This window comes from Mastigoproctus giganteus, chromosome 5, assembly GCF_048544385.1.
Source record: "Mastigoproctus giganteus isolate SK-2022 chromosome 5, ASM4854438v1, whole genome shotgun sequence".
Classification (NCBI taxonomy): domain Eukaryota; kingdom Metazoa; phylum Arthropoda; class Arachnida; order Uropygi; family Thelyphonidae; genus Mastigoproctus; species Mastigoproctus giganteus.
Genome location: NC_143579.1, coordinates 113,701,728 through 113,719,716, shown reverse-complemented (window position 1 = coordinate 113,719,716; position 17,989 = coordinate 113,701,728). Strand labels below are relative to the sequence as shown.

At 38.3% G+C, this 17,989-nt stretch overlaps 1 protein-coding gene across 1 annotated transcript in view; it reads right to left on the bottom strand.

Annotated features, from left to right (window-relative positions):
- Positions 1-11,645, bottom strand: part of LOC150085648 (ELMO domain-containing protein 3-like) — a 236,720-nt gene extending 225,075 nt beyond the window's left edge. Inside the window, exons 1-3 of the mRNA XM_090374635.1 lie at positions 11,528-11,645; positions 2,898-3,018; positions 713-773 (exon numbers count right to left, since the gene is read on the bottom strand). Coding sequence (XP_090230761.1) covers positions 713-773; positions 2,898-2,951 — 115 coding nt within the window. The 5' untranslated portion in view covers positions 2,952-3,018; positions 11,528-11,645. The remainder of the gene's footprint in view (positions 1-712; positions 774-2,897; positions 3,019-11,527) is intronic.
- Between the last annotated feature and the right edge of the window lie 6,344 nt (positions 11,646-17,989).

The following is a 17,989-nucleotide window of genomic DNA, read 5'->3' as shown; positions in this document are numbered from 1 at the left end:
TTTAATTTTTAACGCTCTATATTGAAATACCAACCATACAGAAATTGCAGTCATCGCAGTAGATGGCATTTCTCCAAATACAAGGAATCGCAAAAGATAAAGGGCCAAAGTAACCAAGTGACCAAGCACAAAAGTGCATAAATGCACACATTTGAGTGAACTATGGTTCAAGCCTGTGTGATTTATAAATATGATTAATAATTGCAATGTGCCCTTGATGCATTGTGTTATCTCTGGAAGAATATCCACAACCAACCTGGGAGGCAAGGTTGGTTCTGTGACACAAAATGGAAGAAACTGAATCTCCACTTCACAAGAAAGTTACAGGAGTCAATGAATATGTCATAATATGTACGAAATGTGTAAACAGCAGTAGCAATAGTCATCAAGAACTTATCATACCAAAGTAACAAATGTAAATAAGACACTACGAATAAATATAATATAACGTTTTCCATGTTACATATTTTTTGCCACCACAATGGAAAAAATGTCTTTTTGCATCATGTGAAAAAAATTAATGAAAGTCAAGGTCTTTTCCAATTTATTCCACCAAAGGAATAAATTGGGAAAGACACTGAATTTTCATTCAGTTAGCATTTCCTAATCTTTAAAGATAAAATTCATGAAATAAAATGACACCAATAAAAACACATTGAAAAAAAATAAATAAATGGACAGAAATTTGAATGTAATATGCATACACACTTACTAATATTTTCCTTATGTTTAAGATATGCAGATTTCTTGATTTCAAAATATTTGTCAGAAATCTGAAAAATGTGATGTTAAAAATTAATTAATCAGAAATGTTGTTCAAAAATTATTAAATTTGTTAATTAATATAATACATATAATGGTTAAAGCATCCAATAATTCATAAATGCTGAGAATTAACAAGATTAAAAGAAAAATCTAAAGAAAAGTAATTACTCTTTAGTAACATAATTTTTTTTATTGTTCTGTTGTTCTGACAAATTCCAACATAGTGCAAACAGGCTTTCTCATTCCCCCATTCCCGATTATCTAATAGGTAACATTTCCAGTACAGTATTTTGACGAACACCTTTTTACAGTTTGCATAAAAGTAAACAAAAAAGTTGAGTTTGGATTTACAAATCCAAGTCCTACAAAAAATAACTTCAGTAACCCAATATGAACAATTAGGATTAGAATATTTAAAATGGTAGTCCAACCAAGAAAAGAGGAATATAAATCATGTCAATGATTTCTATTCCTCTACCATGTGCAAACCATACGCTACTGTTGCAATACCAAGCAACATAAGGCTGTAGAACTGAGATATCACTGGATATGAAATCACCAAGTTGTGATTTGAGGTTTCTAGAGGATGGCTAAAATTAAATGTGTAATTTTAAGAGCTGTCAGCGAGAAAAAGATCAACAGTATTAAATGTGTGATTGGGTATCTCTACAAATCAAGTCTAATTAGAAACTGAAGTCTAATGGAGCATGAGCATTAAAATTACCAAAGAAAATTATTTCACATAGAAATTCAGACTAGAGAAAATGAGTTTCAGAAAAAGAAGTCAATAAGTTCTGAACAATCCACTGAGTTGGGAGAGCAACAAAAATAGCAAATTAAAAAAAGGAAACTCCAGACTGGAAGGCCTTCGACAAGGAATATTAGGGCAGTATCCTACACAAGAGTATAGTGGTTCTGACACTTGTCTGAGTTTGAGTCCCACATAGAGTGGATAAATTTCCAAAAGCCTCTTCAAATGAGACTGTAGTTAGCCAATCTTGGGCAAAGGGACTAGGGTTTTTCCAATAAGTTATTCCAGGCTTTTCAGCCACAAAACATGCAAGCTGACATGTTTCATGGGTTGAAGTATACCCTTCTACAGAAATTATACACAATTTTGACTTTTTATGATGTATATGAAGTAAATGTTGGGAGCAAACAGTCATACAAAGTGAAAGATTTTAAATATATTTTATACTCAACAAGGTATACCCAACTTGTTAACATAACATGACCATGGCAGTGTCCCTCCCCTACATACATTATTCAGACCAGCAACAGTTATGGCTGGCAGAGTAAAGACATCAAGATTTCAAGATTCACTAGCTTATTTGAAATGCCCTCTAAAATATTACCTAAAAAAAACATTATCGCTTAAAATAGTACTATCTAGCAGCCAGCCTGTTAAAACTGTTTTAAAGCTGTACTCTCAAAATGTAAAGAATTCTGGGTCTTGCCATAATGCCCATCACAACCCCAAATGGTATGACTCATCACTAAGGCGCCTCCGTAGCCAGGTGGGAAGGAGCAGCAGTGTGAGCACATGCTTCTTGATTAGACCGGGGTTCGAGCCCGTCACCACCAAATACGGAGGATGCGGAAAGGTCAGGGAATGACCACCACATATCCCCGGAGCAATATGGCCTTAGTTGCTAATGCTCCTAAAAACCAAATGACAAACAAACAGACTCATCACTCTCTGATCAAAATTATTTGTATATGTATAATGGAACCTATACATTGCACCTTTGCTAGTTTCCTGTTTGTTAAAAGGATAAAAATACTTCAGGCTTAGGTGTTGCCACCTTGCTATTGCTAAACAAAACCAAGTATACTTAGATACATTTCAGCAGTTCTTACCTCCTTCCACAGTAAAATATGAACAAAAAACAAAAAAAAATTCTAGTTAGTCACATAGCGATAAAATGATCCCTGCAGAACTAATAATGGATTAACAAACATTTATAAATTAAAAATATTCCAGTTTAATGAAATTTCAGAAAAGAGGGACTCAACCTGAGAATCTTAAACAAATTAATGCTTTATTTCCCTTCTAACTAATAAATCATACAATTACTATTAAATATCCTATGAATACAAAGAAAAGTGTTAATTATGAAATCATATCTTACTTCTGTGTCACAGAACTCTTCTTTATCTTCATAAAGAGTATCTAAGTTATCCATCCAAAAGCAACTTGGGAGGTTTCATAAGACCACACAAGACAATGAGCACAACATTTGCTTATTTAAACTGAAAAAAATGAGTTACAAAAATTAAAAATCTAATTTGGGAATAAAAATCTAGGCATAAAATCTTAAAATTTCAAATGCACAGTAATAGAATCTTGCCCATAAACCTACTGAGAAGGCAGGGTAGGTGCACATTTCACCACACACCAATAAAAATCTCTTCAAAGAATAGCATTAGCCGTGACAATTGATACAAGAATCCAAGCTTAACAACAACAACACCGGGGGAGGGACCATCCCATTTCACCTATTCATTACTTCCAATAGTTTGTCTAGTTCTTCGATGAATTTATTTAAGCTATCAACTTCAATAACAACAGATAGAAATTTGTTCCAATAATCAACCACCCTCTGGCTAAAGGTAAACTGCCACACATCCATTCTGCAAATGTCCTTTCTCAATTTGAATTTGTGCCCCTCATATGTGTTTGGCTGAGCAAGAGAAAGAATGCCATCAGAACTGAGCTTGCTCAATCCATTCAAAGCCTTAAACACCTCAATCAAATCACCTCACAGGCAGGGATGGCACTAGATCAGCTATCATAAACTGGTACCCTAGGCAAACCATGAAGTCAACGCCCCCCAAAACTCAAAGGGAAGTATAGGCTGAGGTCAGTTCTGCATCCCCTCTGAGGTCTGCACCCTAGGCAAGTGCCTAGTTGGCTTATGATAGCACCAGCTGTGCTCACAGGTGCCTTGACTCAAAATGCTGCAATTTGCAGAACTGAAGCCTTTCTTCATAAGGAACAATCCTTTGTTCCCCTCACCAACCTTGATGCCCTTCTCTGTACTCGTTACAGCAGCTCCACATCTTTCCTAAAATGACACCTTCAGACCTGTATGCAGTACAAGATGTGGCCTGACTATTACGTTATACAATGGGATAATCACCTCCTTATCACTATTAGCAAAATTCCTGTATGCCATTGAAAAAAACCTCATGAGCAGGTCTGAATTGCTCAGAGAACTTCATATCTGATTGCACAATTATCCCTAGGTCTTTTCCATTTTCCACTAACCTGAGTATAATATCACACAGTTGGTACATTACTCTTGGAATACTGCAATCCATATGCAGTACTTTGCATTTATCAGTGTTAAACTTCAAGTGCCATTTCTCAGCCCATCTGCTTAACTTTTCTAGATAATGTTGCAGTAGCATACTGTTATTGCTGTCATTAACCACCATGCTAACCTTCGCATCATCTGCAAACTTGGATATTAAGCTTGATATTAAGCCTTCAGCAATATCACTGATAAATATAGAAAACAACAATGAGCCTAACACCAAACCCTGGGGGACTTCATTAATTAGTCCAAAAAGAGTAAAGTCCACTGATTACCACTCTTTAACTTCTCCCACTCAGCCATCCCTTTATCCATAGCAGCAACTTGCCCTTAATTCCACATTTTTCCAATTGCACAGCAGTCTTTTATGTGCAACAGTATGGAAAGCTTTCATGATATGATATCAAAATTATTTATTTTTTTTCCATCCAGTTCTTTTGTGACCACATCATAGCATCCAATCAAACCAGTCAAACAAAATTTTCCTTTAACAAACCCATGCTGTATCTGACAAACAACAGCAACCTTTTCAATATAACCCTGCATTATTTCTTTTACTAGTGACTCCATTATTTTTCCTGGAACAGAAGTTAAACTAACAGGTCTGTAATTACTCGTGTCACCCTCTGATCCCCTTTGTGAATTGAGTATAGGATCGGACATTTCCAGTCCACGAAGACCTGCCCAGAATCCAAGAATGCTCTCATAATTATGGCTAAATGCTAATTGCTTACTTCCTATGCTGCCTCCATTAATATCACTGCATAGATCCCATCCATCCCAGGTGCCATTGTTATATTTAACTTCGACCAATTCCCCTCCACTTTCCTCCCAGTTATTAAAAATTCCTTTAGTTCCCTGTTAGAGTTTGATAAATTTCTAGTGTCTGCTTCCCTACAAAATTTCCTCATTTGTGAATGAAGATGCAAAATACTCATTCATTTTGTCTGCTATCTAAGCAGACTCATCAACAGTCGACCCATTAATATTAAGAGTACCAGTCTCATTCATCCCCTACCTTCTAGGGTTTACATAATTAAAGAAGTCTTTGAATCTGTTTTGTTTGTTTTTTGTTATTTGGTTTTAGGAGCATTAGCAACTAAAGCCATATTGCTCTGGGGATATGCGGTGGTCATTCCCTGACCTTTCTGCATCCTCCGTATTTGGTGGTCACGGGCTCGAACCCCAGTCTAATCGAGAAGCGTGTGCTACGCCCTGCCCACGGAGGCTCCTTCTTTGAATCCTTTGCCGAAGATTTCTTGTAATCTGCCTTCACTTGCCTACCTTCCTCAATGATTTTATTAACGACTAGCTTATATCTCCTATAGGCTGCTAGTCACCTGATAATTTATATGCATCCCATGCATTTTTCTTCTCTACCACGAGTCTTGTTAATTCATCTGATATCCGTTTAGGCATAAACCTTGAACAGTATTTCTTAGTTGAAATGAAAAACCTAGTAGCTTCCAAGATTAATTCTTTCAATGCCTCCCAACAGAATTTGCTGTTGGTAACATCATCAATTGGTCACACTGTAAAGAATTTAAAAATTGTCTGAGACCACTGTAGTCACCTTTACGTTAGTAAAAGCACCTCCCTTTACCCTTGATGGCAGTTACATCTTTAAGTAAATCCCAAATAAATACACTGTGCTCAATGCCACTTAGTGGCTCTTATCTGTAGATTTGTAATGCATGAATAATCACTGCTGATAATTAAATCAAGAGTATTATCACTTTCTTGTTGCCTTTCTAACATGCTGCTGTACAAAACAATCATCCAATAGATCCACAAACGCGTTACCAGTCTGTGAGTAACCAATCCACAAGTTCTAGTCAATATCTGGAAAGTAAAAATCCCACTTCAAAAGACATTCAGATTTACTGACCCAATCTTTTTCTCGGTACAGCTGTTTATTGTACTCATGAGAGTCATTAGGCCAATAACACACCCCTACTCTCATTTTTGCTTTCCCAGAGCTTACTACGATTAGCATCAACATTAGTAGAGGAATATGATGCAAGAAAGTAAGCTTATACAGTATCAGCTAAAAAAAAAAAAAAAACCCTTCTCATTTCACCCATCTATTCACTCCAAATGTTTGTCTAATTCTGCCTTGAATTTATTTAAGTTGTTGACCTCCACTACAACAGCTGTAAGTTTGTTCCAAACTATCAATCACTTGCTGGCTAAAGGCAAATTTCCACACATCTATTCTACAATTGTCTTTTCTTTGTTTGAATTTATGTCCTCTCAGGTGAGGAATCTGAGCAAGAGCTTCCTCTTGCTCAGATTCCTCACATGATCAATCCCATCAGCATTGAACATGCTCAAACCATTCAAGGCCTTACACACCTCAATTAGTTCACCTCGCAGATGCCTAGTCTCCAGAAGCTGCATTTTGCAGAACTGAAGCCTTTCTTGGTAACAGCAACCCTTTCTTCCACTCATCAATCTTGTTGCCCTTCTCTGTACTCTTTATAACAGCTCTACATCTTTCCTAAAATGAGACCTCCAAACCTGTATACAGTACTCAAGGTGTGGTTTGACTATTATTATTATTATTAGCCATATGGTGCAAGGAAGCCCAAGACTTATGCAGCACCAGCCAAAAAAAAAAAAAAAAAAAAAAAAAAATCTGAATTACCCTGAGAGAGAGAGAGAGAGAGAGAGGTGCACAAGAATCAGAAGAAGAAGGGAATCACCAAGAAAGAGAAGAATGATGATATCCAGCTCAGGACCCTGGAACAATCACCTCCTTATCCCTGCTAGCAAAATTCCTGTATATCATTCACAAGACACCATGAGCTACTCTTGCAGCCTGTTTGCACTACTCAGAAAACTTCATATCTCACTGCACAATCCCCCCCAGGTCCTTTTCATTCTCCACTAACTTGAGTTCAGTACCACCCAGTTGATATGTTACTCTGGGGTTACTGCTACCCATATGCAGTACTTTACATTTCTCAATGTTAAAATTCAGTTGCCACCTCTCAGACCATCTACTCAACTTTTCTAGATCCTGTTGCAGTAGTGTACTATCATTACTGTCATTAACAACCCTGATATACCTTCATCAATATCATTGATAAATACAGAAAACAACAATGGTCCCAAACACCGAACCCTGGGGGACTCCACAAATAATATTTAGTCTATGAAGAGCAGTGTCCATTGATTACCACTCTCTGTCTTCTCGCACTCGACCATTCTTTTATCCATTGTAGCAACGTGCCCTGAATGCCATACTGCTCCATGTGCCACAGTATTAAAAGCTTTCCTAAAATACAAATATATGATATCAAAATTATTTTTTTCCTCCAGTTTCTTTATGACCACATCATAGTATCCAACCACATTAGTCAAACAAGACTTCTCCTTAACAAACCCATGGCGTGTCTGAACTATAACTGCAGCCTTGTCTAGATGATTCTGCTTCCTTAACCAGTCCTTTTTTTTAATTTCCCTGCAAAAGAAGTTAAACTAACAGGCCTGTAATTACTCATGTCACCCTTTGATCCCCCTTTGTGAATTGGTGACACATTTTCACATCTCCAGTCCATGAGGCCCTCCCGAGTCCTAGGAAGCTTTCATAATTATGGCTAAGGGTTTGCTTACTTCCTTTGCTGCTTCCTTTAATATAACTGAATAGGAATAATTTCTCCTTCACTTTGCTCTCAGTTATTACAAAATCATTTAGCTTCCTGCCAGATTTTGATAAACTTGTAGCATTCACCTCCCTGAATAATTCCTCATGTGTGAATGTAGATGCAAAATTCTCATTCAGTTTGTCAGCTACCTCAGCAGAGGCATCAACAATTGAACCATCGATGTCAAGTAGACAAAACAAATCTGATTCATCCACTTCCTTCTAGAGTTTACATAAGTAAAGAAGTCTTTACTGTTTTTCTTAGCATTATTTGCCAAAGATTTCTCATAATCTGCCTTTGCTTGCCTAATGCCTTTTGTGACTTGATTACATACTATCTTATATCTACCATAGACATCTGTGTCTCCTGATAATTTATATGCACCACGAGTCTCACTAGGCCATTTCACATTCATTTGGGCAGTATTTCTTAATTAATTGGTATGAAAGGCCTATTATCTTCTGAGATTAATTCCTTGAATGCTTCCCATTTAGAATTTGCTGTTGGTACCATCATCAGCTGGTCCCACTGTGTTGAATTTAAAAATCTCTGAGACCACTGTAGTCACGTTTACAAAAGCAAAAACCATTCACTTTCCACCTGATGGTAGTTACTTCTTTAATTAAATCCCACTTCGGGACACTCTGATCACTGCCACCTAGTAGTTCCTTTATTTGCAAATTCTTAATGCACGAAGAATCACTGCTGATAACCAGTTAAAGAGTATTACTCCCTCTGGTTGCCTCTCGAACATGCTGCTGCTGTAGAAAACAATCATCCAATAATTGCACAAAATTCTTGCTAGAGTGTGAATGACCAACCCACAAGTTCCAGTCTATATCTAGGAAGTTAAAATCTCCCATTATAAGACAATCTGATTTACTGGCCCACTCTATTTCTCTGTACAGGTGTTCATTGTACTCATCAGTCATTAAGCCTATAACACACTCCTACTCTCAACTTAGTTTTCCCAGTGCTTATGTTACACAAAACTGACTCAACACTGCACTGTCCACCCATGTCAAATGGATGCACTTTCCTGCATTTTATGTATTTCTTAACAGCATCACCCATCCTTCTCTTCTATCCTGTTTATCCTTTATGTACATGTTGTACTCCCCAAATAGCAATTCTACATTCCTTATCTCTGTGTGACACCATGTCTCTAATATCCCAACAACATTAGCCTTTGATGTCTTCACCAGCATCTCAAAATCATCAAATTCATTTACTACTCTCCTAGCATTGGTGTACATGCAAGTATACATGCATTTGTTCTTATCTTAATTACCCTAACACAGCCCATGTATTTACTTGCAAATGATACGAAGGTTGGGAGGGTTTTCAATGACAGTATGCTACTGCAACAGGATCTATAAAAGTTGAGCAAATAGGCTGAGGAGTAGCAACTGAAGTTTAACATTGACAAATGCAAAGTACTGCATATGGATAGCAGTAACCCCAGAGTAATGTACCAACTGTGTGGCACTACACTCAGGTTAGGGTTAGTAGAGAATGAGAAAGACCTGGGGGTATTGTTTAGCCAGTTATGAAATTTTATGAGCAGTGCAGGCAGGCTGCCAGAATAGCCCATGGGGATGATATACAGTTATTTTGCTAGCAGGGAGAAGGAGGTTTGTTTGTTTGTTATTTGGTTTTTAGGAGCATTAACAACTAAGGCCATGTTGCTCCGGGGATATGCAGTGGTCATTCCCTGACCTTTCTGCATCCTCCGTATTTGGTGATCACGGGCTCGAACCCCAGTTTCATCAAGAAGCGTGTGCTATGCACTGCTGCTCCTGCCCACCTGGCTACGGAGGTGCCAAGAGAAGGAGGTGATTATCCCTTTGTATAAGATGATGCTCAGGCAACACCTTGATACTTCATACAGGTCTGGAGGCCTCATTTTAGGAAATATGTGGAGTTGCTAATACAAGTAGAGAGAAGGGCAATAAGATTGGTGAGAGTAACAACGGGTTGCTCTTACCAAGAAAGGCTTAAGTTCTGCAAATTGCAGTGTCTGGACATTAGGCACCTGCAGGGTGAATTGATTGAGTATAATGTCTTGAATGGTTTGAGCAAGCTCAGTACTGATGGGATTCTTCCTACTGCTCACAATACGCACCTACGGGGGCATAAATTCAAACTGAGGAAAGACAGTTGCAGAGTAAGTGTGCAGAAATTTGCCTTTAGCCAGCCAGTGGTTGATTGCTGGAATAAAATTCCATCTGTCGTTGTGGAAGTTGATAGATTAAATAAATTCAAGGAAGAAATAGACAAACTTTTAGTGGGAATGGATGGGGAAAATAAGAATTTTTTTTGTTTTTTTTTTGGCTGTTGCTGTGTAAGCAAGCTTTCTTGCATTGTATGCCTAAGGTAATGCTACACTAAACCAATATTGGAAATATTGGTTTCTTCTTACTTTTAAAACTTTTAAATATAAAACAGCAAAATAAGTCAGTGCAACACACATTTTTAATTTTGTTATTTATTCATTGTAGTTTGATGTTTATTTTTTTTGCAAAATTTTTATATTTTCCAGGGTATAAGAATACCTAGTGAGGCTCTGCTGTTAGGGTGGCCAACTCTCTTCATAGAACACTCCTACTTTGTCTTACATCCTCCTTCAGAGTCACGTAGGAACTAAATGTCTTCCTTATAATCAATATATATTTTTATTTATTTGCATTAATTATTTTTTGTTAAAAGCCTTTAGACAAAAGGATATTCTTGGAAATGAAGGGTGAGAGGAACTGGTACAAAATAAATTTGGTTAAAAGTGAATGCATTAAAAATGTGGTTAGTAATCTGTCATGCAACCAAAATTCCAACATACTATGATTTTTAGCGTTTCTCACCAACCATTGAAGTAAAAACGAAAATCAAAATCTTAAAAAGCTTTATATTTAAATTTACAATAAATTTACAGTACATCAAACAAAACAAAATAAGTGTGATTATACAAATAAAATGTTACTGATGATAAAATACTGAATTAAGATAGGATAAAACAAATGTAGTTTATAGTGAATGTACAAATAAAATGATAATAAAATACTGAATTAAAATGCAATAAAATATACTAGATTAAAAGCCCTTGAAAGCTTCAATTATTTTAGCACTTTTAATCTAGTATATTTTATTGCATTTTAATTCAGTATTTTATTATCATTTTATTTGTACATTCACTGTAAACTAAATTTGTTTTATCCTATCTTAATTCAGTATTTTATTATCAGTAACATTTTATTTGTATAATCACACTTATTTTGTTTTGTTTGATCTACTGTAAATTTATTGTAAATTTAAATATAAAGCTTTTTAAGATTTTGGTTTTCGTTTTTACTTCAATGGTTGGTGAGAAACGCTAAAAATCATAGTATGAATATACCCAACCCCAGAGGCCTATTTGAAGAAAATTCCAACAGCTGCAAATCAAAAGAAACTTGACTAATGTTGTATTTTGAAACTAGTTATTTCAATTAAATCACTAGTTTCAAAAACTAGTAATATAACTACTCTAATATGATTATTACTAATTTTCACACTTGCAAACTGTGTGCAGTATAAATATTACTAAGGTATTGAGAACAAACTCAATTTTTTTTAATATCCATTCCACTGTGTTGTGCACTGTGTTTTGTAATATTAGAAATATTGGTGATTTTTGTAAGGGAACTTCCCAGAGTCACATAAAAGCTATTGCACAAAAAGGAAGAATTTAAAAATATTTCTTTAAGTTCGAAATATAACAAAAAATAAAATAAAATAAAATGAGCGAGCACAACATACGTTTTGCAGTATTTTGTTTTTTATTCACCCCCAGTGGCTCACATCTGGTGAGTATGGGCTTGGCACACCCGGAGTCCTGAGTTGGATATCATCATTCTTCTCTTTCTTGGTGATTCCCTTCTACTTCTCTCTCTCTCAGAGTAACTCGGAAATTTTTTTTTTTTTTTTTTTTGGCTGATACAGCATAAGCCTCAGGCTTCCTTGCACTGTGTGGCTAATAATAATAATATTTACTGTAAATTTATGTTTAAATAAACATTATGAAGTTCATATTTATGCAGGGCAGTGGTTCCGAATTTTAAAACAAGCACAGGTATTCCAATAACAGCTGTGCCTTTTTATAACTTTATAAGAGTACCTCCCACATTACTTAAGATTTTTAAAATATTTTTAAAAGTTTAGAAGTTGGCAATCCTATATATCGTGCTCTGGCACAATAATGCGACGAAAAAGAAACGCTGATACCCCTGTGTGACAGGATTTTATGAGACACGGTTGCCCACGGTTCTAAACGATGCACTTTGGAATTCAATAACTGTTGCACCAATTATTGACTTGTTCCAATTCAATAACTGGTGAAGACCTTATTTTTCTGTAGCCTCTAAAAATGTGACCGTAAGAGCCCCAGACTACGGAAATGGGTGAGCAGTTAATGTAGAAAGGGTTTCACAGCTATAATGGCCAAACCCACAAGTGTTTGTATGTATTCCTAAAAGAAATTATTGTCTCTTTGCCTGATTAACTTCATTAAGTACATGCAATTTGATGTTTGGCCATGAAGATTTTCTAACCACCTTATATAAAAAAGTAAAACAATTTGAGAGACTCTCTACGAATGCCAAATTTAACGATACACTAAAAGCACATACGGTTATCGGCAATAACATCACTTCACTTCCAGGACAGCGATAATGCTGGTTGCCATGGTTACAGGAGAATATACATACAGTACATCCATGAAGTAGTTGCAGTCACCGTAATTAGTGCAGCCGTTTTTTTTTTTTTTTTCTCTCTCTTACGTCCTTTCTTTCCCAGGGATCATAGCATGCTTTGGCCTTGTTTGTGATGGAAAAGTTTTCTAGATAGGCACACTGATCAGATGTGGGAAGGGGGGGGGGGAGTTTCTTTAGAAAGGCGAAGAATTCACCTGGATTTGATTCAATTCCCAAGATATGCTTGTGTTGTTAATCCTTCCCTGCTGATTACCAAAGATAGTCGATACAGGATGATTAAGTATGTGTGTTAAGGACCAAAACAATAAGTTATGAGGTGTCAGTACATTGTGTTAGTAATTGCATATTCAGAAGACACTGTGCTATTGCTGAACGAAAAACTTCAGAGTTCCGGGCCTATTCAACTACGTTTTTTTTTTTTTTTTTTTTACGAAAACCCCAAACACTAGACGTATTAGAACCCTTAGTACCGTGCTCGGGTTGGAGGTTGAGAAAGAGCATAGCACGTTAAATGGAGTTGACCTTGACTTTCATATTTACTCGTTGAACCCGGTGAAACCACACTCCTGCTGCGTAGGTCACAAAGGGGATGAAAGGGGCTTCAAAATACAAAGAGTGTTTTGTTGGAGAGTCCCCAGTTGCTCTTGGAGATCCTCATGATTGCAGCTGAAAATCCTTTCGTTTTGCCCCTAGGAATTGTAGATGTGGAAGGAAGCTCAGCTTATTGTCAATGACCACCCCTAGGACTTTAGCTGTGTCACAATAGGAAGATGTTTCCCGTAGATCTTGATTTGTGGTGGGCGGCTTAGATCAAGCTTTGATTTAAAAAACATCATTTTTGTTTTGCTGGTACGGATTTGAAGCTAGTTAAAAACCCTCCAGGAGTAAAGATCTGCTAGGACAAGATTTGCTTTGTTTTCAAGATCGGAGCGTGATTTCCCAGAAACAACCACTGTCACGTCATCTGCAAACGCCACAATTTTGCATCCTTCAAAAGATTTGGAAAGCCAGCTGTGCCGGACCATGTTCCACACGAAGGGCCCCAACACAGAACCTTGTGGGATTTAACCACGACAGTACGCTCTGTGAAATAGTTCTGGAAGAGCTTGAAGAGATGGGAGATACAGTTAGCTAGGCGGAAGTGCGCCAATGCACTGTCCCACCAGACAGTGTCGAGGGCACCTTCAAAATCCACCAATTTTAGATGTGGAGTTTTCGATATGGAGGACGAAGTCAAACAGCACCTCTTCTGTAGATCGCCCTCGTGTGAAGCCATACTGTGCTGGAGAGAATAGGTTCTCTTCCTGGAATAGTTGTGTGACTCGGAAAGCCACGAGCCAAGGAAATACCAGTTGATCGAAGAAAGTGTACCATACTTCAAGTACGAACCCCAGGCAGTACTAGAAACCCCAACTCACACGCTGTTCTGGGACCCCGCCATAATAACGGATAGGGCAATCCTGCACAACAGACCGGACATAAAGCTTGTGGACAAGAAGGAAAAGGCTACGCTACATATCTGATTGACATAGCGGTACACAACACTAGCAACCTGCAGTAAACCCATGGGGAAAAAATCAGGAAGTACACGAACCTAAGACAGGAGATCAAAGAGATGTGGCATATGCTACATCTCTGGTCAACCACCGGTATGGTGCTAAATACCCTACATAACAGCTTAGCAGCAATATGTCTCCCAACGAACACCTACAAGGAACTGCAGAAAGTCGGAATCCTGAACACCTATAGGACAGTCAGAGAGTTCCTCGACCAATATAACAACAACCACCCTGTGTGCTTGGTAGCAATACTCGTCATGAGGTGGAACCCCCAATCAGGGAGAAATAATATAATAATAATAATAACTAGGAGGGGCTCTGTCCCCTGCGGGATTTTGTGCACATAAGTACATATAGGACAGTAGACCCAGGCCGGTTTCTTCTTGCCTGAGGGCGGACACTGACGGCAACTGCCCAGATGTTCGCTGCTCCCTGGTGGCGAAGTGATCTAGTTTCTACACCAACACAGGGAACAAAGGTGGAGTTAGGCTACTGCCTTGGAGCCACAATGATACCCGCGCACGCACCCGCACGCGCGCGCACGCACGCACGCGCACGCACACACACACACACACACACACAAGCCCTGGATGATGGAAATGTATATATAATTGTATATATAAAAATATATATATTTTTTTTAGGGTAGTCAGTAATTAAATACATTAACCCGTATTTTGTCTGTAAATTCCGTGTGTTCTCAGTCGATCTGCCTGTTTTGCTGGACAAAAAAACCCCCAGTTTCTGGGGAGAAAAACCTTGCTAACTACGTCTGAGACCAACGTAGATAGCAAGGCGTCATCGATTAAAAAAGCGTCATCGACTAGATTCGAACCCCGGCCTTTTCCACCTAGTGTGGGGGAGGACGGTGACGAGACCACTGTACTACCCATATAAATCTATGTAAGTTTTGTATATATATGAATGTATGTAAGCTGTGTGTATTAAAAAATAGGGAAAAAAATGCTGGCTTTGCTCGCCAACCCCCGCGCACGCTTTCTACGTAATATGTAGAGGTATGAAGGAGTAAGTCAACTCTTTTCTACGTAAAAGACACACCTGTCGAAAATGCATTGATCGATATCTAATCTACACTGGTGTGCAAAACTTAAGGACCCACACTATTTCTAAAGGTTACAACCACAAAATCAAACGAAACACCCTGTGGCGATTTGCATAACTGTAGCCGCTAAGTAAAAAGCTGGTGCAAAAATTTGAATCGTGATGAGAGGGCTCACATAAACAGATAAAAGCAGCAGTTCAGCAGTGTTAAGTGCAAATTACCGAATGGTGAGCACGATTGTTACAGCCGTTCGATTGGTTTCATACAGTGCTACAGACAACAAAATGGCCAGTAGACATCTGGATGACTTAACCCGGGGTCGAATAATTGGGAAGCTCGAAGAAGGTCGAAGAGCGAGAAGTGTGGCTGCAGAGTTTGGTATCAACCCTAGCATCATATCACGTGCGTGGTCAGCCTTCAGAACGATAGGTACAGTTGTTCGAAGGACCAGTGGTGGTGGTCGTACACGAAAAACAATGCCCAATGATGACCGCTATATACTCCTATAGGCCAAGAGAGACCGACACCAGACTGCAGGATCCATTGCAAACCAGCTGCACAGGATGCAGGACATCGCGGTTTACTATGGCTAGGAGACTCTACAAAGGTGGACTGTTTACACGACGGCCAGTACGCTGTGTCCCTTTAACACATGCCCATCGTAGACATCGTTTACAGTGGTACAACGAACACAAGGACTGGACAGTAGCACAGTGTGGTAAGATACTCTTTACCGATGAGAGTAGATTCAGTTTCAGCGGCAATTCTGGATGTCAGCTGAACTGGCGAGGGGTTGGCACACAGTATACCCCCACAAACATCACTGAAAGGGATCGATATGGCGGTTGAGGTGTTCTCGTCTGCGGAGGCGTTATCTTGTATGGATAACGCAACTCCAGATACTGGAAGGCGGTACTGTGAGCGGTGCATGCTACTGTATGAGGCAATCCTTCCCTATATGCGTCTGATCCGAGGTGTCGCTGGCCCCGAGTTCGTGTTTATGAATGACAACGCCACACCCCATTGCACTGCAGCTGTTGATATGCTTTTGGAAAGTGAGGACATTGTTCGTATGAATTGGCCTGCCCGTTCCACCAATCTAAATCCCATCGAAGGGATTTAGATTGGTGGAATGGACGAATGTTACCGCAAGAACTTAACAACAACATTGTTCTAAGTATGGATAGGCGGTGCAAAGCCAGCATCGACATTAGGGGTGGCCATATCTCCCACTGAGGACCACCTCTTCCCTTTCTTCTATCTTTGGCAGTGATGCAACTGTATCATGGCAGCCAGTGCTATGTTGCCATTTTTGAATAAAGTCCCTCTGTACTGTTTTGTTTCCGTTGTTGTGTCGGTATTGTTTCCTTCAAAATTTCTGTACCTCACAAGGTTCCTTTGGTATACTTTTCCCATATCCAGGCCACTCCTATGAGAAGCTACAAGCAACCTGATTGGTCCTTAAGTTTTGCACACCAGTGTAGCTATGAATCATTGTCACCACTTCAATTGCTTGGACAGAAATTCTGAGGCCCACAGCTTTTGTGTGATTCCTTAGTATTATTGAGCAAAAAATAACCTTTTAATTGCTTAACAATTGAGAACTGCTTAATTTTAAATCTTAAATTTTACTTTGGAATAGATTTTACACATCAAGTATTTACAGAAGTTTGAGAAAATAAAAAAGATAAACTTGATAAGACATCAAGGAAACACACAGTTTTATTTTTCAGCTTTTCAAGAACAGGTGGAACATTGGAAGGAAAACTTTAAGAATATAGATAATTTTAATTTCAGGTCTCAACGACAGATGAAAACAGCAAGGAATTTTTACCTTTCAGGAAAAAAAAAAAAAAAAAAAAAGTTTTTAGTCCCACAAAAAAAAACAAGGTGCTGCGTCTGCAACGCAGACGTGGAGTAGCGGCGGCCCACAGCATAACCACTCCAAGATAAACCCTCCCAACATACAACTTCCCTATTAAGACCCACAATGCATTGCCACATAATTAATGTTAAAAATAATCACAAAAAATTAACTTTGACATCACGAACGATACATTCATAAAGGCTACATCTAACCCGAAGCTAACGGGGGACCCATACAGTCATGAGGAAACGTCAACGCCCGCTGAACACAACAGCCCCCGTTCATACCCCAGAGCACAAAAAATAAATTGAAAATTAAATTCTAAAATTACAACAAACACCATCTACCAAGAGAAAAACAAACTTTTTTATTTCCAAATACCATTTTCCGCCAAATCGAAACCGCCTCCATCCCCACAAAATCGGTTCTTATTGTTGGGACCCGCCTCCTCTTGGGTACCGCCCCCGCAAAATCGGCTCATACCTACTGGTATTACTACTCCCGTTAAACAGCATGAAAATGTATTATGTAATAATACCATCTGATGATTTCTTAATAGGGTATCTCATGATTATCAGTCATAAATATAGAATGAAATCTATAAAAATTACAACAACTGTATGTTGAAAATAAACGAAAATGTTTCCTTTATTATAACTGCATTTTTTGTAAGAGAGTCAATACGAATGGCATTGCCTAAAGATATTATTAAATAGATTTCTAACTATAAAAGTTGTTCTAATCTGAATAAACATCTGAAAATTCAAAAAAAAAAAAAAATTTCTGTTACTAATCTTTTAAGCCAAATTTTACGGTCGTTTTCATAGGGTTATTGTTATTTTTTGGTTTTTAGGAGCATTAGCAACTAAGGCCATATTGCTCCGGTACGGTGGTCATTCCCTGACCTTTCCGCATGCTCCGTATTTGGTGGTGACGGGCTCGAACCCCGGTCTAATCAAGAGGCGTGTGCTACGCACTGCTGCTCCTTCCCACCTGGCTACGGAGGCGCCGTTTTCATAG